General features: G+C 42.5%; 1 protein-coding gene across 7 annotated transcripts in view; it reads right to left on the bottom strand.

Annotated features, from left to right (window-relative positions):
- USP48 (ubiquitin specific peptidase 48) overlaps window positions 1-26,587 on the bottom strand; it is a 96,884-nt gene that overhangs the window by 4,283 nt on the left and 66,014 nt on the right. For all 7 annotated transcript variants that reach the window (XM_047725132.1, XM_047725129.1, XM_047725130.1 and 4 more), the window contains 10 exons: window positions 23,393-23,517; window positions 23,108-23,230; window positions 22,553-22,614; window positions 22,006-22,116; window positions 20,193-20,323; window positions 19,715-19,821; window positions 11,746-11,850; window positions 7,226-7,381; window positions 1,866-1,991; window positions 300-348 (listed from right to left, as the gene is read on the bottom strand). In XM_047725132.1, the coding sequence (XP_047581088.1) occupies window positions 300-348; window positions 1,866-1,991; window positions 7,226-7,381; window positions 11,746-11,850; window positions 19,715-19,821; window positions 20,193-20,323; window positions 22,006-22,116; window positions 22,553-22,614; window positions 23,108-23,230; window positions 23,393-23,517 (1,095 nt within the window). The remainder of the gene's footprint in view (window positions 1-299; window positions 349-1,865; window positions 1,992-7,225; window positions 7,382-11,745; window positions 11,851-19,714; window positions 19,822-20,192; window positions 20,324-22,005; window positions 22,117-22,552; window positions 22,615-23,107; window positions 23,231-23,392; window positions 23,518-26,587) is intronic.

The following is a 26,587-nucleotide window of genomic DNA, read 5'->3' as shown; positions in this document are numbered from 1 at the left end:
CAGGCTCTGGTATCTGAATGAACTTGGCTTCTTACAGACCTCTTCCACTTACAGACTCACCTGTACACCGGCTTCCTTGGGTCAGCTAAATAATTGTTACTCTTTTCTCGGCTTTCCATTTCCCTAGTTTTTGTCTGTATCTTTCCCTTGATCTGAGCTTCTAAGATAAATGCTGTAAGATCCCACCCTATCATCATGTAGAACCTTTCTCGAAGTTAAAAGTAAAAGCGTCACTTGGTGTAATCTCCCCTCATTCTGACAAGCTAAGCAACAAATTCCTCGAACGAGTCGGGCTTTACCTTGCATGACGTCATCCATTGCGGCATAATCCGCAATTGGCTCATCAGCCTAGAAAGACAAAGGAAGATAATTCAAGACCTGGGGGAGCAGGAGCCTGGAGCAGGAGGAGGCCAAACCTTCCTGACATGGGTCGGGCCCACGAGGTGACAAGTGTGGCCACAGGACACAGATGCGAGCACCAGCAGAGAACAGACGTCGGGCCCAGCCAGCCATAACCAGGACTGACAGAGGACGCCCCCGCCAACAACGATGCAGGTCTAGACTCATCACCTCCAAAACTACATAATCTCTGGTGCTGTTTTCCTGCTCCTAAAAATGCTTTTTGAAATGGAAATGTTTAGATCTCATGAGATTACAAAACGAAGATGGAAGTTACAGGAGCTAGGAAGCCAGCAGTGATAGTGACAGAGTGAGTTAGGTGGAAACCAAGTCAGACTGGTCCCCTAAAAAAATATGTTAGCTTAAAAAGACATTTATTTGTGTCCCTCCTCGCTACCAGAACAAAACACCCATCGCCTATCCAGGAGGGAAGCCAGCATGGAGCGCAAGCTTGTGGCAGGGTGAGCTGCGTGGGCCAAGAGGCCAATGACCAGCATGGACTCTAGCTGCCCGCCTGAAGGGCAAGTCCTTTGGTTAACACAGGTTGTTTCAGAAATTTTGGATGGAGGGTCCTTAGGGACTTGGCAACTTCACGTCTTCAAACTAATTCCACCAAACCTACAGTTGCAGGAAAAGCAAAGAAGTGAACAGAGGGAGGGGCGGGTGGTCGGACTAGGGTGGAGGAGTGGGCATGGGTGTGCTTCGTGGTTTCAAGGGCCTAATGCATCTCCCCAGAACTGAGGCTCCACGGTATGAAAAGCATATACTTCCCAAGTTCAAAAACCTGACAAATATTCTACCATGTGACACAGTGGTGTTTGGCACAGTGGGGATACTTCTAGCCCAGAAACCAAAGAGGCAAAGGGAAGCAAGGCAACCCAGCGCATAGGGAGGGAGAGAGTAAGGGAGGGACTGGGCTAATGAGGCTGGCTCAATGACTCTTTTTCCCTGACAACCTCTCAGATACCCCTCCTTTCTAAAACTCTTCTCACCTCTCCTAACTCTACTCTACCCGAAGTCAATCTCTGTGGCCTGGCCAAGAATCCCATTAAGACAACCAAAAGTATTTTGCCCGTTGTGGCCAAACCTTATGTCTTGTATTTGTTTCCTAGCTTGACTGGCTGGTGCTTCTAAGACCGAGGAAAAGAGAGGACGGTTTAACAGAAGTATGGTTAAGTAATTCTGCTGACCCACAAGTTTGGGCACAGGCTAAATCTATATCTATTACTTTTAAAAAAATTATGAAAACCCCACAAGAACCAACGATGTCTGGACCTCCTCTCAGTCTCTTGTGGCTCAGCCAGAGCCGGAGAATCCAGAAGCCAGCAGAAACTCACGGCGGCTGCTCCCTACCATGCCCTGCCGAGGACCGGAGGCCATCTTAACCCCTGTCACCAGTAGTTTACGTGTGGGTGCAGGTCACCAAAACCTTCTAGAACTTCCTCAGGTGAGGAGCCTTTACCTACCTTCAACAAAATGACAGATTCGGGAATGACGCCGAGGGTGCCGAGGGTGGCACAGTCGTCACTTAGAATCTTTCCGTCGATTGACAGATTCTGGTCAAAAGGAGCAACCGAAAACGCATGCATGATCTGTGCCAATACAAAAGAAAGTACACATAAGGCAAAATACCGCGACTTACACCCTATCTGAATGAGTGAACACACGGATCCTTTAAAACAAACAAGTCTTCAGACTACAAGATACTACTCTGTACAGTCAGCCCACTGGCTGCTCTCCCACCGAGACTATCATCCCAACATATCAGGGAACATCCTTAGGGGGGGGTTGGTGGAGAACAATTATAGCCACAATCCTTCTGTTGGGCACTGTGCCCCCTCAATGAGGGGTGCGGGGAAATCCCAGGAGAAGGGGGAGCACGCTGACGGCTCCTCTGGCTTTAGGGCCTGGGCAAGGAAATCACGGTCGCTCTCATCGTGCCGAGGTCCGATAATTCTCTGGTCAAGTCAAGTCCAAATTCTTTCCTAAGACCATATTTAAATTAACCAGCGGGCCATTTGGATTCTTCTTTCGGTTTTAATTCCTTCAGCAAGCCTCAACTATGTAATTCCGCTTAAGACCACTGTATATTCTTAGATGGTCTTGTCTCTAGGAACCAAAATACGAATTTTTTCTTTTCTTTTTTTAAATTTTATTTATTTATTTATTTGCAAGGGAGTGAGAGAATGAGCAGGGAGAACAGCAGAGGGAGAGGGAGATGCAAGCCACTTGCTGAGCAGGAAGCCTGACATGGGACTTAATCCCAGGACTCTGGATCATGACCTGAGCTGAAGGCAGATGCTTAAAAGACTGAGCCACCCAGAAGCCCCCAAAATATGAATTTCTTAAGGGAAGGGACCATATATATATACTCCACCTTAATTCAAGCCAATTGTTAAAAATGAAAAAATACATTCAGAAACGTATGCATAATACACATTTTTTCCAACATCACAAAAATGTCTTATTTTTATCATTTCTGGAGAGTAATTACCAGTGGGTGGGCAAGGAGGAGTTGGCCTTGGACAGGCACCTGAGATCTCAGGGTCGTGAGATCCAGCCCTGTGTCAGGCTCTATGCTAAGTGCGGAGTCTGCTTAAGACTTTCTTGCTCTGGGGGTGCCTGGGTGGCTCAGTGGGTTAAGCCTCTGCCTTCAGCTCAGGTCATGGTCTCAGGGTCCTGGGATTGAGCCCCGCATCCGGCTCTCTGCTCAGCAGGGAGCCTGCTTCCCTTCCTCCCTCTCTCTGCCTGCCTCTCTGCCTACTTGTGATCTCTGTCAAATAAATAAATAAAATCTTAAAAAAAAAAAAAAAAGACTCTCTTGCTCTCCCCATCCTCCCCCCAAAATAAGCAAATCTTTAAAGAGAATTCATTTTATAATGCTTCATAACTTATTCAATGCTTCGTGTATTTTTACAATATGCATGTTTTATTACACCAATATTCACGATGTTGTGGGAAAACTATTCTACCTTTATACGCACTCTACTCCTCTATTCTGTGTCTGGAAGGACAAAGCAACCCTGAGCCAACTGTGTGTATAATAGGGCCCAAGAGCTTACCAGGCTGGGAAGATCATGAGTAGAAATGTGATTTTAATAATGGCATACAGAAAAGTAAGAACAAGGTTAACAACAGCGGCCTCCTCTCCCAGTTCCTTCTGGTTAGGCCAGAATCTTAACTGGACTTCACAGAAGGACATCAGCTCCCGAGAAACAAATAGACGGATCGGGACGCCTGGGTGACTCAGTCAGTTAAGCATCTGCCCCCGGCCCAGGTCATGAGCCCAGTGTCCTGGGAGAGCCCCACATCGGGCTTCTTCCCTGCCTGCTGCTCCCCCTGCTTGTGTGAGCTCTCTGTCAAGTAAATAAATGAAATCTTTAAAAAACAACAAAAACCAGAGACAACTCCGTGGTTCACGGGCACTGACATCAATGATCTGCCTGCGTATCCATAACCGTAAACTGGTAAGCAGCACTACCAGGACACGTCTATCACAGCCGGCCCGGCAGTCATCAGGCAGAAAACAGCCAGCCCGGGATTAACAAGGGGGACCCGGGAGGAAGAAAGAGTTTTTCAGTGGAGGTGTCGAGGGCCAGCTTACTGTGGGCGATGTCACAGCTGCCGGCCTGCAGGAATGCCTGGTCACATCCCCAACCCCACAGGCTGGACAAAGCACATAGCTCCAGCCACGAGCAGCCTCAGTGAGGGGCTGACGCTCAGTACTTTACGTTTTGAGGACACAGACAAGGACACTTAATTAAATTCATTCAACAACTAATGAAGCTTTTATTAAGAAGCCACCATGAGTTGAATGCTTTGCTCCGTGCTGGAAATATACAAGTGAGTGCGTAATCCCACCCTGGAGGGGTTCAGAAAGCAAAGGCAGAGCAACGTAGCCTAGACGCTGGCAGAAGGCGTATGTCAGATCTGGGGAGGACAGAGGAAAAGAGTCGGTTCGACAGCTGGAGGCACAGGCAGGTCTGCAGAGAGGGTGCTATGGAAGAGAAACAAGTACTCACTAGTGAGGAGAAAACGCTCTTTCAGAATGAGGGAACGGGACAATCAAAGGCATGGAGGCCTTTGGTACAGTAATTCACAAACCATAAAAACGTCTGAGTATAATTACTCGGATATGGGCCTCTTTATCAAGCAGGTGCAGAATCCCTGATCTATGCAGCACACGAAGAACAATGAGAGCCCTGTTCCCTAACGGGGAGCGGCTCTGGACTGCTTGCCACAGTGCCGGGGGTGGGGGTGGGGCGCCTAAAATAAGGAAACCCACGGTTGGCCTTCAGCTACCAGCCATTTAACCTCTGTGCCAACGTCTCCTCCTCTCTAAGGCAGGCACCATCGCCCGCTCAAAACCTATCTTGGGGAAAATGAAATAATACTATTAAATACTGAACATATTCTGTGAAAGGAGATGAATCAACTGTACTTCCATTTACTTTACGGTATCAGAGGTGGATGAATTAATAATCAGGCAAAGCAAGCTTCTTAAGGTTTTAAGAAATTGTAAACGGGCCCTGTGCAGAATAAAACATTTACAATTTTACAAAGGTTGTCCTCCTGTTAACTTGGAAATGCAATATCCCTCGGAGGAAAGGCTCTATCAAACATTAAAAAAGGCATTACATACTTAAAAAAAAAAAAAAAAACCAAAAAAACGGAAAAAGAAAAAAGAAAACCTCACCCGCCACCACTAACTGAGGGTCCCACGCACGCCCGCTACAAACCACAGTGCTGGCCAGGCTGCCAGGCAAAAGGTCACCTCTAGTGGAAGCATACAAAGCCACCACCACTGAGCAGCGAGGGAAAATGACATTTCACTGCCCTTTGATTGGACTCTAGATCACAGCGCCCTCAAAGCCTTGGTGGGGGAGGGGAGGACACTGCAAAGGACCCATCCAGGAAGGGCACATCGGGGGTTTCATTTGAACTGTGGCTCCGCTTCAGATAGCAGCTCGGTGCAGGTAACATGGTCCTACATGGAGGATTATTTCTGCTGACTTTTGATTTGTTCTTCCAAAATGGTAGTCCGTAATAAAAGCAGAAAGCAGAAGAGGCTTTTTGAATGTCTTTATCCACAGGGGCTCTTTCTGTAACTTCAAGGTTCCGAATGTTCGAGGTTTACCACTGACGGGCAAAAGCCGGTGAGGAAAAAAGCTTTCTCAGATGTAAAAGGTACAAGAACAGAGTAAAGAGATTATGCCAACACGTTTATTTTCAGAGCCCCGGGTTCAACCAAGGGAAATAATGTTCCCAGGACAATCTGGAACATGTAACACCCTCAAAGGAAGCCTGTACTTCTGCCTCAATTACAATGATAAATAGCAGCGGCAAGAAAAATGCAGAACCAGGAAACAATGCCGATGCAAGCAGCAAAGAGGGAAATCTGGTCACGATTTTGGGTATGTATCAGCGCCTGAAACAGATTAGCGGCCAGATTTTCTTCCTGGACATCTTGAACTCATTAGCCGCTCTTGCCTAGACCTTGGGACACACCACTGCCGTGCTCATTCACACTACTTTTGTACTGATACCGAGAAATAACAAAATCACGAAGCATTCTCATAATGCCGACTTGGCATTCACTGAACTGATGTGCAAACCAATGCTTGTTGGGGAGGAGCGGGGAGGAGGGATGGGGAGGAAAATGATCTAAAATGGATCTTTAAAAACCAATTTGGGAAAACACCACTCCAAAATAAGACGGTAAAGGGAAGTTTAAAATTCTAGCAGGAGGGGCGCCTGGGTGGCTCAGTGGGTTAAGCCGCTGCCTTCGGCTCAGGTCATGATCCCGGGTCCTGGGTTCGAGCCCCACATCGGGCTTTCTGCTCAGCAGGGAGCCTGCTTCCTCCTCTCTCTCTGCCTGCCTCTCTGCTTACTTGTGATTTCTCTCTGTCAAATAAATAAATAAAATCTTTAAAAAAAAAAAAAAATTCTAGCAGGAAGACTCATCTGACACCAAAAATATTGTGTAAGAATTCCTGGCTCATCGGAGTGAATCAACAATGAAGTAGCTCCCGTTCCCCTTACCTTTCACAGCAGATCCTGGTAACTGGAGTGAATACCTACTTATCATGTGGTCAAAGGAAGACATAGGGCAGGATACAGCGAGGGAATGATGATTCTGGAACAGCCTTGGCATGCAGCAAGTTAAATGGCTCTCGCTGTTTCTCATTTTTGTAAACTACTCAGAACCTGCTCAAGCTTTCACAATCCAAACCCCTTTCATCTTCACACACAGATTCCTGATTATTTTGTCTGGGTTAGAAAACTTTTTAGGGGCACCTGGGTGGCTCAGTGGGTTAAACCTCTGCCTTCGGCTCAGGTCATGGTCTCAGGGTCCTGGGATTGAGCCCCACATTGGGCTCTCTGCTCAGTAGGGAGCCTGCTTCTCCCCCGCCTCTGCCTACTTGTGATCTCGCTCTCTCAAATAAATAAATAAAATTTTAAAAAACAAACAAAAAAAACCTTAAACATTTATTTTTCAATAACTGCTCAGCCAAGGGCCTGAACTCATGTCCCTGAGACCAGAAGTCACATGCTCTTCCAACCAAGCCAGTCAGGTGCCCCTGATTCTTAGCTATTTTGAAAATTTTAAGCCTTTCCAAAAGAGAGATTTATGTCAATTTAGGCATTATTGTGAAATCACAAGAATCCCCTCTCAATGGATTAATACTATGAGCAGACAGAGGTTACAATTAAAATGGCCGACGAAGAAAGAAAACAGAGACGAGTATATAAACGTAAGGGGAAGCAACTCAGGAAGGTCCTCAAGGTCCAAAGTGTACTTCAACAAAAGTTCTATTTTCCTCACCTGAATTTTCAGTTCTTTTAACGTCTGATTAGCAGAAACAAGAAGTGCTTTCTCACCACGAACTTTTCTATGTCGCATACTGCGCCGAATGACTTGCTTTTGATAGGCTATGTAATTTTGATGGGTTATCTTTTGCCGCTTTGTTCCTCCATTGCTCTATAATAAAGATCCAAAACAAAGAAAGCACTGAAATTATCCACTCTGTGACCCACGCTCTTAAGTTCATTAAGTAGGCAAAACCAGTTTACTTATTGGTCCCTTAACCATTTGAAATTCAGTGTCAACAATGAGTGGAAACTCGCCGGAGGTTCTTACTTTAGCAGGCTCACAGAAAACGGGTGTTGTCGGGGGGAATGGGCAGGGGAGAAGATAAGGGAGATAGACCTCACTGCATGTAACTTCTTTTTTTTAAAAATTACTTCATAAAGGACATTTAAAAGCAAAATGGTATTTTGACCTTAAATCAGGAAAACACACATGTGATAAACTAAAGAACTTTAAGATTGCTAAACTTAATTCATAAACAACCTGAATCCTAACGTTCATATTAAACATTTTCTTCCCTTCAGAATGGCATGGAAGCTAAGCAGAAACAGCTGAGAACTTTAAAACAAAAGACCGTATTAATAAAAACATCAAACTTGGTTTAACTAAAAACAGGATGATACACTGTGTCTCTTGACAGGATCACAAAATAGCTTTGACTGTGAAAGAGTCTTGAAAAATGTTAAACCTGAATCTCATCAGACACTGAGACCCGATTTCCAATGGACAGAAAATGTAGAGAACGGAGAAACAAAGGAACACCAGTAATGTAAGGAGGCAATCAGATGAATCCAGGACGTGGGACAATCTATAAGAAATCAAACTGGTGTCCACTCAGTGTCAAAGACAAAAAGTGACATTGTCAATAGTCTAAAATTTGACAATGTCAAAGACAAGGGTCAGGTGACGAGGTAGGACCAATAGTCTAGATACAGTCAATGTATACCTTGAGAGCATGCTAGTTTGAGGAGAAAGTATTATTTTAGACATATTCGGGATACCTGAGAAATTTGAGCCTAGGTCATAGGACACAGTCTTATTTATGTTGGTCTAAGTATTTAGAGGTGAAAAGTCATGATGGACACCATCTACCTGAAGATAATTTGACAAAATGTACAGGCATACAAGTGGGTCTAGAATTTATCACACGTGGGTACAGAATTTATCATGTAGCAGTCTTCAGAAAAAAAATTATAGATAAAAAGCCAATGTCTATCTCCAACATTCCCAAAAAAGCCTCATAGAAGGAGGTCAACAGTCAAGAGTCCTCTGTGAACCAGGCCAAGGGATGAGGGAAACAAGATTCCTTAAACCATTTTTTCCCCTGCTTTAATTAAATCTGGATGAGGTAACCCCAGGCCTGGCTCTCCGGTTTCTGCAGTTGTCACTGAGTGTTAGCTGTGCATGAGCAGAGCGGTCTGGGGGTCATTACGGACACAGATGCCACATACTCATTAGTAACAGAGCTCCAGAGACTTACAAAGCAGAGGAGAATCAGGACGCAAGCACAGAAGAGCACTGGCTCAGGGGGACACCCACTGGCCAGGTGCCATGCAAAGCCAAGTTCCGCTCTAGCCCGGAGTCTACAGAGACACACAGGTGGTTCTAACATTCGTTAAAAACTTACGTGCAAAGGGGAGTTAAAAACCAAGAAAAAGTTAATAATTTTCCTCAATTGCAGGAGGTCAAGCTGCACCTAAGTCCCACAATTAGGGAGAAAAAAAATATCTACAACGAAATATAATTTTACTACAGACATACAAAACACAACCAAATAACAAATCCCTAGACACTGAGCAAGATATATTTTTTTTAATGGCTCTGATTTTAAATGGGTCTAAAAGCTTTTCCCAGAATTATTTTTTCAAAAACAAAACAAAACAGCATTTAAATCCAACTTATCTGACAAAAAACAGTCCACTGGTTTTAGAAGGCTTTCAATTACCTAAGTGATATCCAACACTGGGTGCATCATTAACCTGAATTGGAGAAAAGGTCAAAGTCAAACGGACCCGGCTGATCTAGCTTAGAGGGAAAAAAGGGATTTGTTCCTCCCCATTAAGGACAAGTGGAGATGCAGCCTTTCCTATTACGGGGATTTAAATCAGCAATTGCAGAGGCTCTCACTGGACAGAGATACCGTAACACGTCACAAAGAAAATGTCAGGATGCCGAAGTTCTGAAAGCCATGACATTTCTTCTGGCACCACCTCCTCTAAAGGAAGATCACACTTGAGATTTTTTTGAGGGATAAAATATTTAAAACATTCTAGAGTATTACAATATCCAAACAAGGAGAGGGAAGACAAAAGAAAATTATAATGTATATATAAAAGAAATTACAGCATAAAAGGCAAGGTTTCCCATCATTCTCTAACATATTTGTAAATATGAAATCTGTTGTCATCCACAACTGAGAAGAGTAATTCTATATGCACTCTTTAAAAAATGCTGTGGTTATAACCACAATGAATAAAACTAGACATTCAAAAAAAAACCTGGCTTCCCAAAAATCTCAATCACTTGAAAATATAGAGTTTTCTAAATAACTCAGGCTGAAAAGCAAAGCCTAAAGTAACAGAAGCTGAGGGCAGTATGAACATACATATCAAGCTTTACAAAGCAATTTACAAAGTTTACCAGAAGAACAGAAAATGAGTCAGTGATAACAGACTTGAAAAAAAGATGAGATTTCTAACTGATTATTAAACCATACTTCCAAGACATAATCACTGAAACAGTATCTCACTGCCAGCCAAGCAATGTAAGGCAACAGTGTCCTAAGTCGGTGGATATGCTCACAGCCCAATACCCACGTGATTCTAATGTAGCAACTGAAACGAGCCAACAGACCAGTTTGGGGAACTCTGCCTTGCAAGATGGATGGTCTGAGGCTATGGGGCCATGAGAAGAGCTGATGACAAACATGGTTAGAAGCTGACCAGAGCTTTGTTTGCCAACTCCAATCAAAAGAGATCATCTCAGAGGGGAGAGGAGTAGGGAGAGGGTGGTTGGGTTATGGACACTGGGGAAGGTATGTACTATGGTGGGTGCTGGGAAGTGTGTAAACCTGATGATTCACAGACCTGTACCCCTGGGGCTAATAATACGTTATATGTTAATAAAAATTTTAAAAAATGTTTTAAAAAAGAGAGCATCTCAAAAACCACCCCAAGAAACATAAGGCCTACACCTACAACATGTGAATAAGCACAGTATTTATGATGTCCTGTCAAAACTCAGTCTGCGTTCCTGTAAAATGTCTAGGTTTGGTGAGTTCTGATGCACGGGGCCCTCCAGTGCTGACTAAATGAAGCAGGAATTTGAGGGGCAGATCACGGTCAGCGGGGGGGGGTGCACCCAGTGCCCGATTTTGTCCTTTCTCATAGGTGCTCACAGTGAGTGTCATAGGAGATCTAACAAGCCAGGGAAAACAAAAGTGGGTTATCTCTCTGGATCGGCTGAAAAACTACGAGTACCTCAGGGAGACCAAGATTCAAGTCAAGAGGGCTTTTCAGACCTTCTTAATGTTGAAAAGAAGTGACAGTATCGGTGTGTACCGATGGCCCAGCAAGCCCAGGGAACTGTGCTCTTTAACAGCACAGATGCAGCAGAGACCACTGGAACACCTTCCCTCCTTTAGGGAGGAGGTTCGCCGTAATTTCACTAGTTTTATTGCACTTAAGCGGTAAAGAAAGAAAACACACGCCTCATCTGTTTAAACTTGGAAAAAAACAAAAAGAAAAACAAAACCTAAACTCAAATTAGAGCAGACATCCCATGCATTGAAGGTATCCACAGAATACCCTGCAACACTGTGGTCTGACTTTTTGAGAAGCTGAAACTTACCTACACCATGTATCGACTCTATTCCCATGTTATCTCCTGTTCTTAAGTTACTTTTCTCCAAAAACACTATGAATATATTTTCTCCAAAAACACTATGAATATAATCAAGCAGCCAAACAAGTGGGCTAGAAAATCGTAACAAAATACACAGAGAGCAGACAGATGATCTGAGGTGGAAAAAATTAAATTTATCATAATGAAATAGGAAAGACGAAGGCTGGCCTGGTCATTTGATTAACACTTCTATAGACTCCATTAGTAAAGCCACAGCATATTTTGTTTGTAATGAGGGAAAGTGGGTTAATTTTTTCATACTTAAAAAAATCCATGATTAAATAACAAACCAAGATACGGATCCCATTTTAGCTTCTTTTCCAGCAGAAGATTTAATCATTGTATTGTATTTTAACCTTTCTTACTGAATAGTAACAAATGTATTATTAATCCTGGAATAACGTATCTCATGGCTTTTTGAGAGAAATCAGGGCTGCGACTGCGTGCCAAGGAAACTAAGGAAAGAGGGCAAACAAAGGGAGTTGAGGACAAACATCCCATGTCTGGGGGCCCGGACTGGCTGCTTTCAGAACAGCGGAAGGTAGGACAATAAAAAGCAGCTTCACACATACTTGATTAAAATCTGGATCTTTTTCTCCATCTGGTTTAGCTTCTTCCTTATCCTCCTCTGTTTCGGAACTACTCACATTCAGCTCCGGAGCTGAATCCTTCATCACCTGAATGCAATCACAGAGAGAAGATGGTCAGACCTGGCAGGGCAGGTGATGGGAGGTGCTTTATCAATGGGTGGGGGCAGATAATAGAACCGGCAGAGGACCAAGACTCAAAGGCTGCTTCCTGTGCTCTTTTAACATGTTTGTTTCTATCCTAGGCTTTACTCATGTATAATGTGGTCACCATAAACGTAAGCAGTATCTGCAGAAGAATTATTATTGTTGTACTTTTGCAATGACGTTATTTTTGCAGAAGTCCAAAGATGTTCTAAATTTTCCCTAGCAGGGGGACTGTCAAACATTCAGACAGCAGGAGCCACAATACTTCCTGAAGACCAAGAAAAGGAAGCATGAAGGAAATGCTCTTTTACATTATGAAATACTGTTATAAAATTCAAAATAAGTATTAAAATTTAGGTAAGTTGGATTTTTAATTTTTTATTAATTTTTAAAAAATATTTTATTTATTTATTTGCCAGAGAGAGAGAAAAAGCACAAGCAGGGGGGCATCAGGCAGAGAAAGAGAGGCAGACTCCCCACTGAGCAAGGAGCCCAAGCCAGGACTTGATCTGAGGACCCTGAGATCATGACCCGAGCCAAAGATAGACGCTCAACCAACTGAGCCACCTAGGCATCCCTGGATATTTTTTAAAGATACCAGTGTAGACATGGACTAATAGCCACAAAAGACTTAAATTTTTAGAGTAAACACAGAAATCCATGCCAGTTAACTGCACTTTCTCAGCAAATGAGGAAATAAAGGCCTTAGTTCAACTTGTGAAGCAGAACCCAAGACCTTAAGAGCATAATCGGTAAATTACTCTTCTAAAACAATGTGTTTGGTAACGACCGTCAAATAAAATTTAGTTTGGTCTCTAATTCCCCAAATCCTGGAATCAAATTAATGACATGCCCAGAGATTTAGGTCCGGATCTACCTAAGAGCCATCCCTAATATAACAGAAACGCTCCAAATCCAATTCGCATTAAGTTTTAACACCCCTGCTCCCAAAATACAGCCAAATCTGTCCTCCTTCATCTACTCTTAAAGAGATCAGGGCAAGAGGCTCTAAACTGGCCTTCCTTATTCCTGTTCTGCCCTTGCCAACTCAAAACACAGAGGCCAGGGTCACCTCTTTAAAGCATAAATTCATTCACACCATGAACCTTAACTACACCTCTCCAATGGCTTACATCTATACTCAGAATAAAAGCCCAAGTCCTTGGTATGATGTATAGAATGTGATAGGATTTGTCCCATGCTCTCTATCACCATCCTTCGTTGGAAGAGACCGCACTTTAGACTAGTGTTGGTCCCTATGGTAGCCAGTGGATACATTAAATTGAAATAAATTAAAAATTCAGTTCCTTAATCACCTTAGCCATGGTCACACGTGGCTACTGGCTCCCACAGCATACAGTGAAGACACAGAACATTCCTATCGCTGCAGTAAGTTCTACTGGACAGGGCGGTTCTACACACGACTCACTCTACTGCTTAAGCACATGAGGTACCCTTCACAGGCTGGACCTCTGCAGTGGACACTCAGGTAAACAACTCCTCTAAGACCTGTTTCTTGGCCATTTCCCATCTAACACTGTGACCTCCACCTTCATCAGTCTCCCACTTTACCCCACTACATTTCCTTCAAAAACACTCATTCCTGTGTAATCACCTTATGAATTTATGGGTTTATTCTTGTGTTTTTGATTGGATGTTCTAGATCATTTTTAAACAGAAATATAATTAATATACAACACTATCAATTTCAGGTGTACAAAGCAGTGATTTGACATTTGTATGCATTGTGAAATGAACACGAAAATAATGCTCGTTCCCGCTTGCCACCGTATAAAGTTATAGAAATTATTTTCTGGTGATTAGAGAACTTTTAAAAGTTTTTTTATTTTATTTTTAATTTTTTTTAAAGATTTTATTTATTTATTTGACAGAGAGAGATCACAAGCAGGCAGAGAGGCAGGCAGAGAGAGAGGAGGAAGCAGGCTCCCTGCTGAGCAGAGAGCCCGATGCGGGGCTCGATCCCAGGACCCTGAGATCATGACCTGAGCCGAAGGCAGCGGCTTAACCCACTGAGCCACCCAGGCGCCCCTCTTTCTTGTACTTTTAATAGCTATTCTGACTGGTGTGAGGTGATCACTCGCTGTGGTTTAGAGTTGCATTCCCTGTTGATTAGTGATGCTAAGTTTCTTTTCACAAGGATGTTGGCCATCTGTATTCCTTCTTTGGAAAAATGTCTACTCAGATTCTCTGCCAATTTTTTTGATCCAATTTTGTGCTGTCGGAGTTCTTTATATATGATTTGCAAATACTTTCTCCCATGCAGTAGGCTGTTGATAGTTTCCTTCACTGTGCAGAAGGTTTCAGACTGATATGGTCCCATTTATTGATTTTTGCTTTTGTTGCCTTTGGAATCCATCAAAAAAAAAATATCACTATGAGGGATATCAAAGAGCTTGCTGCCTGTTTTCTTCCAGGAGTTTTATGGTTTTTGCTCTAACATTCAAGTCTTTAATCCATTTTGAGTTGATTTGTGTGTGAGATGGGAGATAGTGGTCCACTTTCGTACTTTTCCATGTGGCTGTCCACTTTTCCCAGCACCATTTACTGAAGACACTGTTCCTTCCCCACTGCATATTCTAGCCTCATCTGCGGCAAAATACTTGACCAAAAATTCTTGGGTTTATTCCACTGATCAACGTGTCTTGTCTTTACACCCATACCATACTGTTTTGGTTAGTGTAGCTTTGAAAACACAGTTTGAAATTACAAAGTGCTGCCTTTAGCTTTTTCCTTCTTTCTCAAGACTATTTTGGCTATTAAAGAGCTATTGTGGTTCCATACTAATTTTAGGGTTGTTTTTGTTCTATTTTTGCAAAAAAGGAAAAAAAAAAAACATTGTGATTTTGACAGGGATGGCACTGAATCGGTAGACTGCTTTAGGTAATACCGACATTTTTACAGTATTTTTCCAATTCGTTAGCAAGGAAGACCTTTCCATTTATGTGTGTCTTCTTCAATTTTATCAGTCTCATAGTTTCCAATGTATAAATCTTTTATCTCCTTGGTTAAATTTATTCCTGAGGATTTTTTTGTTTTGTTTTGTTTTTGGTTTGTTTTTAAGACCTTCTTTAGGAGAAATAGAGAATGAGCAGGGAGTGGGGAGGGCAGAGGGAGGAGTTCGATGGATGGCTCAATCCCAAGACTCCAACCTGAGCCAAAGGCACTTAACCAAACGAACCATCCAGACACCCTGTTATTTTCTTCTTTTTGATGGAACTGTAAAGGATATTATTTCCTTAATTTCTCTGATAGGTTGTGCTAGGTGTATAAAAATGCAACTAATTTTTTGTTGCTGTTGTTTAAGTAATATGTCCAAGGTTGGGTTTGAACTCACAACTCTGAGATCAAGAGTCCCATGCTCTAGGACTGAGCTAGGCAGGCGCTCTGCAACTGATTTTTTATATATTAATTTTAGTGCTCTCCAACTTCATTAAATAAACGAATGGAGACTGAATTCTGACAAACCCTTTTCTGCACCTATGGAGAGGATCATGATTTTATCCGTTTTATTAATGTACTATATCATGGTGACCGATTTACAGATGAGCCATCCTTGCATCCCTGGGATAATTCCCACTTGATCACAGTGTATGTTCCTTAAGATTTTATTTGACAGGAGAGCGAGCGAGTGAGGCCACGTGTGAGTGAGCGCATGAACAGGGGCAGTGGGAGAGGGAGAAGCAGGCTCCCTGCTTAAGCAGGGAGCCTGATGCTGGCCTGGATCCCAAGACAGACACTTAACTGACTGAGCCACCCAGGCGGCCCATATGTTCTTTCTATGTTATCGTTAAATTTGGTTTGCTAATATTTTGTTGAGGATTTCTGCATCTGTGTTTACAGGGGTACTGGCCTATGATTTTTTTTTTTATGCGGTTTCCTTGTTGGCCCTGTAAAATAAGTTTGGGGGCATTCTTTCATCCTCAATTTTTTGGAAGAGTTTGAGAAGGTTTGGTATTAAATCTTCATTGAATGTTTGGTAGAATTCACCAATAAAGCTATCTGGTCCTGGGCTTTTGTTGGGCATGTTTTGATTAATGATTAGCTGTCCTTATTAGTAATCAGTCCATTCAGATTTTCTTTTTCTTCATGATTCAGTCTTAGAAAATTGTGTATTTCCAGCAATATATCCATTTCATCTAGATTTTTATTCAGTTTCTCCTTGTAATTAATTTCCAGGTTCATACCAACGTGGCTAGAAAAGATGCTCGATATGATTTCAATCTTCAATTTATTGAGACTTGTTTTGTGCTCTGGTTTTTTACTTATCCTGGAGAATGGCCAATGTCCATTTCAGAAGAATGTGTATCCTGCCATTTTTAGATGGAATGTTCTGTACATATCTATTAACTTTGTGTGGTCCAATGTGCCATTTAAGGCTGATGTTTCCTTACTGGCTTTTTTTGGTCTGAATGATCTATTCTTTGGCAAAAGTGGGGTAGGAAAGGCCCCTAGTAGTACCATATTGCTGTCAACTTCTCCCTTTACCTCCGTTAACATCTGCCTTAAATATTTAGGTATTCTTGCGTTGGGTGCATATTCACAAATGTTTAAAGCTCTTGATGGAATGACTCCTTTATCATTATGTAATGCCCATCCTTGTCTTTTATTACAGTCTTTGTTTTTTTTTTTTAAAGATTTTATTTATTTGTCAGAGAGAGAGGAGAGCGAGCAAGCACAGGCAGACAGAATGGCAGGCAGAGGCAGAGGGAGAAGCAGGCTCCCCACCAAACAAGGAGCCCGATGTGGGACTCGATCCCAGGACGCTGGGATCATGACCTGAGCCGAAGGCAGCTGCTTAACCAACTGAGCCACCCAGGCGTCCCTACAGTCTTTGTTTTAAAATCTCTTTTCTCTATATATACACTTTCTACTGGTTTCCATTTGCATGAAACAGGTTCTTCCACCCCTTTACTTCCAGTCTATGTATGTCCTTACACCTGACATGAGTCTCTTATAGGCAACATATGGATGGGAGATGGTTGCTGTTTTTTCTTTTAATTTATTCAGCTACTATTTTGATGGGAGAATTTAGCCCATTTACATTTAATTATTAATAGGTACATATACTTATTGCCAATTTGATTGTTTTCTAGTTCCTTCTCTTGCTTTCCTCCCTTGTGGTTTGATGACTTTGCTTAGTTTGTTCTCATTTTTTGTGTATATATGATAGTTTTTTGCTTTTGGTTAACATTAAGGCTCACGCTAACAACTTACATGTAATACCCGTATATTTTAAATTGACAGCAAGTTAAACTTAGTCACATCTACAATCGTCTTCTTATAATCCTCCAATGTTTTTTGATGTCATTTTCTACATTTTTTAAAACTTAAACTAATTATTGCAGTCATACTCATTATTAGTATGACTTTAACCTTCAGACTACCTTTGTAAGTGATTAATCCACTTTCTTTTTATATATTTACGTTTACCAGTGACATTTTTATTGTCACGTTTTCTTATTACTAATTGGTACCCTTTCTATTCACCTTAAGAAGTCCCATTAGTATTTCCCAGAGGGCTGGTTTAGTAGTGATGAACTCCTTTAACTTTTGCTTGTCTGCAAAATTATTGTTCCTTTAACTCTGAATGATATCCTTGCCAGGTAGAGTGCTCCTGGTTACAAGTGTTTTCCTTTTAGCCCTTTAGATATGTCATTACCACTCCCTTCTGGCATGAAGTCTGTGTTGGTAAGTCTTACAGAGGTTCCCTTATATAAAACAAGTTGTTTTTCCCTTGCTACATTTAAGATTCTCTACTTCTGACATTTTAATTATGATGTGTTGTGGTGTGGGACTTTTTGGGCTCATTATGTTTGGAACTTTCCAGGCTCTCTGGATCCAGGTGTCTGTTTCCTCCCCCAGATTACGGAAATTTTCAGCCATTATTTCTTCAAAGAAGTTTTCTGCCCATTTCTCTCCTCCCTCTTCTGGGACCTCTATAAGATGAATGTTGTTGTACTATAGGTCCCTTAAGCTAGTTTCATATTTTAAAATTCTTTTTCCTTTGGGGTGCCTGGGTAGCTCAGTATGTTAAACATCCAACTCTAAATCTTAGCTCGCATCTTGATCTCAGGGTTATGAATTCAAGCCCCACATTGGGCTCCACACTGAGCATGCAGCCTACTTAAAAAAGCAAAAAACAAAAAAACCCCCAAAACAAAAACTTTTTTTCATTTTACTGCTCTGGCTCAGTTCTATGGCTCTCTTCCAGACTGCTTATTTTCCTTCTGCTTGATCTGGTCTCTTGCTGAAACCCTCTAGTGTATTTTTTTAGATCAGTTACTGCGTTCTTTAGCTCCGTGACTTCTGTTTGGTCCTTTTTAATATTTTCTCTCTCTTTGTTGAATGAAATTTTCCTCTGTGTTCATCCATATTCTCCCAAATTCTGTGAGCATTTTTATGACCATTACTTTGAACGCTTTGTTAGGTAAATTACTTAGGTCTGTTTTGTTATGGTTTTGATTGGGGGTTTTATCTTATTCTTTCATTTGGAACCTATTCCTGTGTTTCCTCTTTTTGCCTGATCATTTGTTAGGTGAAACGATCTCTCCTATTCTCAAACCGGTGGCCCAGTATAAGCACTGAACCTTACTGTTTAACTTCCGACTTCTATGGTGTCTGTCAAATGGTCTGATTGTTTCAGACCCGTGGGCCCAGAAATGCAAACCCCTCTGGCCACGAGAACCCAGTGCCCACTGGGCATCCCCTGAGGAGACTGCATGCTTGCTGGCTCTGGGGTGCCCCAGGGAGGTGGGGATGTGGTAGTCTGCAACAAGTGCACAGCACACTAGCAGGTTAGAGAGTACAAAACTGGTACCCACCAGTGTGGGCACGAGCAAGGCGGAGAATTTTAAAATGGTGCGGCCCCCAGCGGCTCCGGTCCCTGAAGGGAGTCCCAACAAGCTTTAACCCCTTTGGCAGATGCTTTAAGATGAGCAAATGAATCTCCTTCACATTTGATCGAGGCGTTTTGCAAACCGCTGCCTTTGCACGGGGTCCCAGAGTAAGTCAGCCAGCGTAGGACGAGGTCTGAGAAGCATCATCTCCATTTTCTACAGCCATATGATTCTCCTGGATGAAGTCCCCTTGGTTTCAAAGCCAGACAACATTTGGAGAACCGCTGGCTCTGGTGTAGGTCCCAAGAGTTGGGGAACCTGATGTGTGCCACAAACCCTTCTCTCCTCAGGAAGGAGTCCATATCGTGAGATCCCTCCCCATGGCGGAGGGCTGTGCTGGGGGTGGTGTTTTTGGTGAGATAATATCTCTGCTTCTCCTGCCCATCCTGCTGCGACCCCTCTATCCTTTGTGGAACAGCTGTTTAGCTAGTTCTCAAGTTCTTCCAGGGGTAATGATTCCGTATATAGTTGTAGATTTGCTGTATCCTGGGAGGAGGTTATGTTCAGGATCTTCCTATCAGGATATTACTGCCCTACTGAACCATCACCCTTTCTGGGTTTGTTCTTGATCTTCCTCAACAGGTACAAATATTTTTGAGGGTAGGTTCCTGGTTGGTCTCTCTTCTGTACCACTGTATTCCCTCCACACCAAGCCCATACCTGGCACACAGCTGACATTCAATAATTATTTGTGCATCAAATCAATAACTGACTAAATCCACATACAATCCCCTAAGTATTCATCTTGAATTCTTATCCAGTATGAATTCTTACGCTCTAGCTCCAGGGAAATAAAAATGTAATCTTGGGCAGGCTCGAGTGAAAATCTATCAGCAAGTCAAAAAGCCAACTTGATCATTACTAGTCACGGCCATGAGAGGGACTGGTACCTTTTTGTTATCCACAACTTTATGAACATAGATGGTGGCCTGAGTATATTCACGCAGGTCCCTCTGCTGTTGGCACAATAAGCCCTCTCTGCATTCTGGACAGAGTTCTAAAGAACAAAATAGAACAGAAGTAGTTGGGGAATAACTGTAAAAGCATCAAAAAACTATAAACACACAGCAAAGTTACCAGTGAACATTCATTAAATAGCTACTACTCTTAATTCCCATTAATTATTGGATATTAATAATACCAGTAAGGAAATGCACTTACTATCAACTAGTAAACGTACAAATAATGAGAGGGGTATAGAATGATTCCCACCTCGGGTGTATTTGTTTAGACCTGAATACATGATCGTTAATTTTATTTTATTTTATTTTTGATCGTTAATTTTAAATAGGGAATACAACAGTGACACACTCTCCTTCCCTCTTAAAATGTCAAGTGTTAACTATACGAACAAATATGAAAACTTACTTGGCTCAGAAACATACTGTGTTTCTGAAGGGTTTGCATCTCCTACTTCAGTTCTTGTGATTTTAATTACATGATCCACGACAAAGAGCTTTTGTATCATCTGCCACTCACTGGGCCATATGAGAGCTATACTGTGCAAAAAAACACAACATGCCTTAAGACACATGGAAATTAAGAGAACTAAAATAATCCATTAGTCTCCCAAACCCAAATCGCCGAATCACTAAGATCAATATTTAATATAGAATAGTTAAGAAGAAAAGGATACATCATCCTCAACAAAGAACAGCAACTCTTTGTTTACAGGGATCAACAATTCTTGTAAGTCTAAATCTCAAAAACTGAAACTGAATGAAGGATAAATATCGTATGATGTCCGCTTGTAAAACCCATTTCCAAATAAGCAAAATATTGCTTTGTAAGTAGTACTTTCTGAGCAAGGTAAACCTCAACTTCAGGCCTGAGATGACGTAAGCAGAACAAAGGGAGAGAGAAAGGGAGGAAGGGAAGAAAGGTTAAGACTGAGGGGCCTTCAGTTTTATTTGAACTGTTTAATATTTAAGTTGCCTGGTACACACAGCTGTATTATTATAGTTATCTTCCTGATGTCTAGCATTTACAACACCACCCGCATAGAGGAAGGAAGGAAAAAAAGAGTTAGGAGAGAAACTAGAAAGAAAAATTATTTTTTTTTAAGATTTTATTTATTTGAGGGGCGCCTGGGTGGCTCAGTGGGTTAAAGCCTCTGCCTTCGGCTCAGGTCATGATCTCGGGGTCCTGGGATCGAGCCCCACATCGGGCTCTCTGCTCAGCAGGGAGCCTGCTTCCCTCTCTCTCTCTCTGCCTGCCTCTCTGCCTACTTGTGATCTCTCTCTCTCTGTCAAATAAATAAAATCTTTGGAAAAAAAAAAAAAGATTTTATTTATTTGACACACAGAAAGAGATCACAAGTAGGTAGAGAGGCAGGCAGAGAGAGGGGGAAGCAAGTTCCCTGCTGAGCAGAGAGCCCGATGTGGGGCTCGATCCCAGGACCCCGAGATCATAACCTGAGCTGAAGACAGAGGCTTAACCCACTGAGCCACCCAGCTACCCCACAGAAAGAAAAATTAGTAACTGTAAGCTTCCCTAAATGATGTGAAAGTATTAACATGAATAGTAAACTCCCTACCTCTACTCTTAGTCCCAAAGGAATGATTATGTATTGTTCACAGTTTATAAGCAATATCAGAGACATTCTATGTTCTCTTACATAGTTATCAATTCTTTGAAAAGATAAAATGGCAATATCATGGGTAAATTTCAGACATGAGTCCTTTTGGAAGCACTTGAAGAGTGAGTGGGACAAAAATTTTGACTTTAAGACCCCAGAATTGCAAATGACCAGCCCAGTAGCTCTGCTCTGGTGCCACAGTGCCTTCCTCCTCCTCATCTATTTGCAGAAGCCCAGTGGCTGCAGGAAAAATGAGGATAAGCAAGCCCCTGGTGATTAAGGGATGCTGGAAGAGGTAAACCAGAGAGGCAGTACTGGAACTGGCAGCTTGGGAGAAGAAGATTCAGGCTCTGGGAAGGACAAGGTAGACACAAAGAGCACGGCAGTTTCAGGCAGATTCTCGCCTGCTATATGGAAGCAGTCTTGCCCCCCACCACCCCTTTTTTAAAGGGGAGTGCTCACTCTAGTGGAACTTTTGAAAGGACAAACCCCACAGTTCGGCAAAGGCCTAGATCCTTCAAATCCACTGCTTGTGTCAGATAAAAATTACCTAAGCATTCATTATTAATCACTAGAAAAATTACATGAGGAGAAGAAACTCACAGTTTAGAATCTTCTTTGGTCATGGAAGCAAATGTAAACATCAGCCCCCCGTGGGGGCACAGAAGAGCACTGTTTCCAACCGACGACACGGGACTACATCTTGTAGGTTTTCTACTCAAGTGAGACAAAGAGGATCAACATACATCACTACCACAGTCACTCAAGATGTTTAAAATAATTATTTTTACATCTGTAATGTATTTAATTGTCAACAAAAGAAAATTTTAGCATATGCTAAAAAAGTAACCATCGAAGGTACTGTGATCAGAATCCATTAATTTTTTTTTTTAAAGATTTTATTTATTTATTTGACAGAGAGCTAGAGAGAGAGCACAAGTAGGCAGAGTGGCAGGCTGAAGGCGAGGAAGAAGCAGGCTCCTGGCTGAACAGGGAGCTGATGTGGGGCTCGATCCCAGGACCCTAGAATCACGGCCTGAGCTGAAGGCAGACGCTTAACTGACTGAGCCACCCAGGAGCCCCTAGTAATTGTTAAAAATAGCAGAATCAACAACAAAAGAAAAAGGAAATACAAAATTTGGGGCCGTACCTAACAAACTTCCGCCATTCTTCTACGAAGAACTGTGACACGATGTATAGAACATCCGTTTCCTGGAACAAGAGAATCACATGCAAATGTCCATTAACTCACCTACCTCTTTAGGGAAAATGTTTTCCCATATGCTGTCGTTCTCCTTTTTTTCTTTTTTTTTTAAAGATTTTATTTATTTATTTGACAGAGAGATCACAAGCAGGCAGAGAGGCAGGCAGAGAGAGAGGAGGAAGCAGGCTCCCTGCTGAGCAGAGAGCCCGATGCGGGGCTCGATCCCAGGACTCTGAGATCATGACCTGAGCCGAAGGCAGTGGCTTCAACCCACTGAGCCACCCAGGCGCCCCTTGTTCTCCTATTTCAAGTTTTACACATATCATGCAAATATAGCCCTCTACCAAGAAAGGATCAGTTAGGGTAAACCCTCCAATGAGACAACTAAACAATGAGAATCAGAGGCGCTCTGGGTTGTTCCCAAACAGTTCATTAGGCATTTGCAAAGCGCCTTTAAAAGGTTAAGATGAATTCTATCCTACTTTATGGGGATCACTATACCTCTGGCCAGTTACTGAGACATGGTCTGTTCTTATCCTGGAATAAATTTGGAAGAGAAGTCTTTTGCTCATTTGCAATCATCTTATGTAAGGCTTCATTTTCTTCCCCTTCTCTTTCTAAAATCTGTAAGAGAATGAAACAAGAAGCAATCAACCACCCCCTGCTGACAGCACAGGACATGCCTCCTCCCTACTCCCCCCACAGAAGTACAATGTCAATTCCCGGGGAAAGTCAATCCAGGGAGGCGGCATGTGATTCCCCAGGAGGCAGCACCACATTCAGTACCTTGCACTGGGAACAGCATTCTCTGTAACTTGGAAACTCGGGAGCCTTTGGAAAGTACTGCTGCAGTTTACTCCAAGCCTCTTTAGAAACAAGTCTTCTTTCATTTTCAGATATGCATAACTCCCCTGAGTTAAAAAAAAAAAAAGATTATATTGGGGGGAGCTTTAAAAAAAAAAAATCAATATAGAGCCCCCCAAAATCTCCTTCGACCTAAAAAAAATTTATACTCTTTTCTTTCTTTCCTGTAATTCACTCTTTTCCTTAGTTTCAAAACTCTTTAAATTTCATCCTTAATTCTGAAGAACTAGCCATTCCTATATGTCCTTAATCGAAGTCTGTGATTGAAACACCAGGCAATTAAAAAACAAAAAATAAAACAAAACAAAAAAACACACAAATGTAGAAGACTAGAGCCAAGCACTTCCCATCTCTCTCTCTGTCAGCAAAGGAAGCAGTGAAAAGGGCCTTCTGGGGATTGAGGTACCCTTTGCCGGCAGGGTGGCTGAAGAGCAATGTGCCTCCACTCACATTCAAATGCCACACTCGCCACTTGCCTATGGTTACCTCCACCCACTCCGGTTACCTCCACCCACTCCGGCCGGAGAAATAGGTTGGGTCCAATCTTTTTTTTTTTTTTTTTAAGATTTATTTATTTATTTATTTGTCAGAGAAATCACAAGTAGGGGGAGGGGCAGGCAGAGAGAGGTGGGGAAGCAGGCTCCCTGCTGAGCAGAGAGCCTGATGTGGGACTTGATCCCAGGACCCTGAGATCATGACCTGAGCTGAAGGAAGAGGCTTCACCCACTGAGCCACCCAGGCACCCAAGGTTGGATCCAATCTTACCAGAGCCATTCTCTTACATATCAACTCAAGTTGAATAAAGCAAGCCCTGCTCAATAAGAAAACCATCTCCAGTCAAAATCCAGTTGGCTTTCTTACTACTGCTGTCACCCCAGTTCCCGGGAATCTTTGAAAATAGCAGAGGACTGGGTGCCAGGGTGGCTCAGTCAGGTAAGCCTCCAACTTTTGGTTTTGGCTCAGGTCATGATCTTATGGGTCATGGGACTGAGTTCCATGTCAGGCTCCTTGCTCAGCAGGAAGTCTGCGGGGAGAGTCTCTCTTTCTCTGTCCACATTGCCCACCCCTGCACACTTACTTGTCTTTGTGAAATAAAGAAAATAAATACATCTTAAAAAAACAATACAAACCCAGAGGAGAACACTGGTCAGCACCACCCCCCATCCTCTTCTCCCATCACAGAAATGCCCAGGCAGCAGCAACTCCCAATCTTAAGGGCCCCACATCAGTTTACTGCTTGCTTGCCCATATCAGGCTTTCAGGGGGCCTGTCTGCCTTTCTCTACCCTTCGCCCCTTTTCTGCTTCTACTTCCCATTGTTTCAGCTGTCCCTGGTCACTAAATTAGTGAACTGCACTTACATTATTAGGTGTAGTCATTACGCCCCCCCAAAATTTTTAGGTTTTCAAAGCCATACATTTGTTTCTACCCCCATATCTAAGAAAAATAAAGCCAGTAACTTTTCAAAGTACTGTATCATCATTTTTTGCTTTACAGGTTCTATAAAATAAACAGAATCAGTGAAGTTGATATACCCAGTCACCAGCATGGGTTGTTTATAAGGAAGCGGGGATATAACCTCAGGTCTGTCTCATCCAAACCCCCAAATTTCTAACACCTTAAAATGCATCGTCTTCCATTCTATCTCTCATTGAGCTTTGAATAACCCCAAGAAAAGATTACTTTAGAGAACTTATTATCAGAGCAAATAGGTCACACTGTAAAAATTAACCTTCTTTCTGAGTAGATTGTTGACTTAAATTTCCTGAGGTCATGAAGACCTATTCCCAATACGTCTATCCTCAGACAACTGGGGAAGTTTTTTTAAAAGGTTATCTGGAGGGGTGCCTGGGTGGCTCAGTGGGTTAAAGCCTCTGCCTTCAGCTCAGGTCATGATCCCAGGGTCCTGGGATTGAGCCCCACATCCAGCTCTCTGCTCGGCAGGGAGCCTGCTTCCTCTTTCTCTCTGCCTGCTTCTCTGCCTACTTGTGATCTCTGTCTGTCAAATAAATAAATAAATCTTTGAAAAAATAAAATGTTAACTGGATTATCGGATTCTAATTTAGTACATCTTTATGATGAAATATAATGCAGCCATAAAAAAGATGACAGTAGATTTCCACAATCTGATTTAAAAGAACTCCAAGGCAATTATAATTTTAAACTGGTTTCTTTCTTGCTCTCCCCGCACAAGACTGAAGGCTACGTTTGTGCTGAACCATGTACCTGATTCAGAAGAGGTACATGAACAAAGGAAACAGTAATACAAACACACACACACACACACTTTAAGGGGATTTCCTGTCACTGGGGACATGTTGCCCTAGTTCTGATGGGAAGCATTTCAATGCTGGATGTGTATAAAGAACAACCTAAATTTATTTCTGAATTCAGGAGACTATTTTAATAAATCACTTCATTGCAGTTTGATTGAATAAACAAAGTCCTCTCCCCTGTACTTCTTACCATATTTCTTTTTTTTTTTTTAAAGATTTTATTTATTTATCTGACAGGCAGAGATCACAAGTAGGCAGAGAGAGAGAGGAGGAAGAAGGCTCCCCACAGAGCAGAGAGCCCGATGTGGGGCTCGATCCCAGGACCCCGGGATCATGACCCGAGCTGAAGGCAGAGGCTTTAACCCACTGAGCCACCCAGGCGCCCCTCTTACCATATTTCTAAAGTTAGTGTCCTATCATTTTTTTTTTTTTTAAAGATTTTATTTATTTATTTGACAGAGAGAAATCACAAGTAAGCAGAGAGGCAGGCAGAGAGAGAGGAGGAAGCAGGCTCCCTGCTGAGCAGAAAGCCCGACGCGGGGCTCGAACCCAGGACCTGGGATCATGACCTGAGCCGAAGGCAGCGGCCTAACCCACTGAGCCACCCAGGCGCCCCCCTATCATTTTTTTAAAAAAGATTTTATTTATTTATTTGACAGAGACATAGTGAAAGAGGGAACACAAGCAGGGGGAGTGGGAGAAGGAGAAGCAAGCTTCCCACCGAGCAGGGAGCTCGATCCCAGAACCCTGGGATCATAACCCGAGCCCAAGGCAGATGCTTAACGACTGAGCCACCCAAGCACCCCATGTCCTATTATTTTAATAACCGCCATGACTGAACA

The sequence above is a fragment of the Lutra lutra genome, chromosome 4 (assembly GCF_902655055.1).
Source record: "Lutra lutra chromosome 4, mLutLut1.2, whole genome shotgun sequence".
Lineage (NCBI taxonomy): Eukaryota > Metazoa > Chordata > Mammalia > Carnivora > Mustelidae > Lutra > Lutra lutra.
This window is presented reverse-complemented; position numbering and strand designations above follow the sequence as displayed.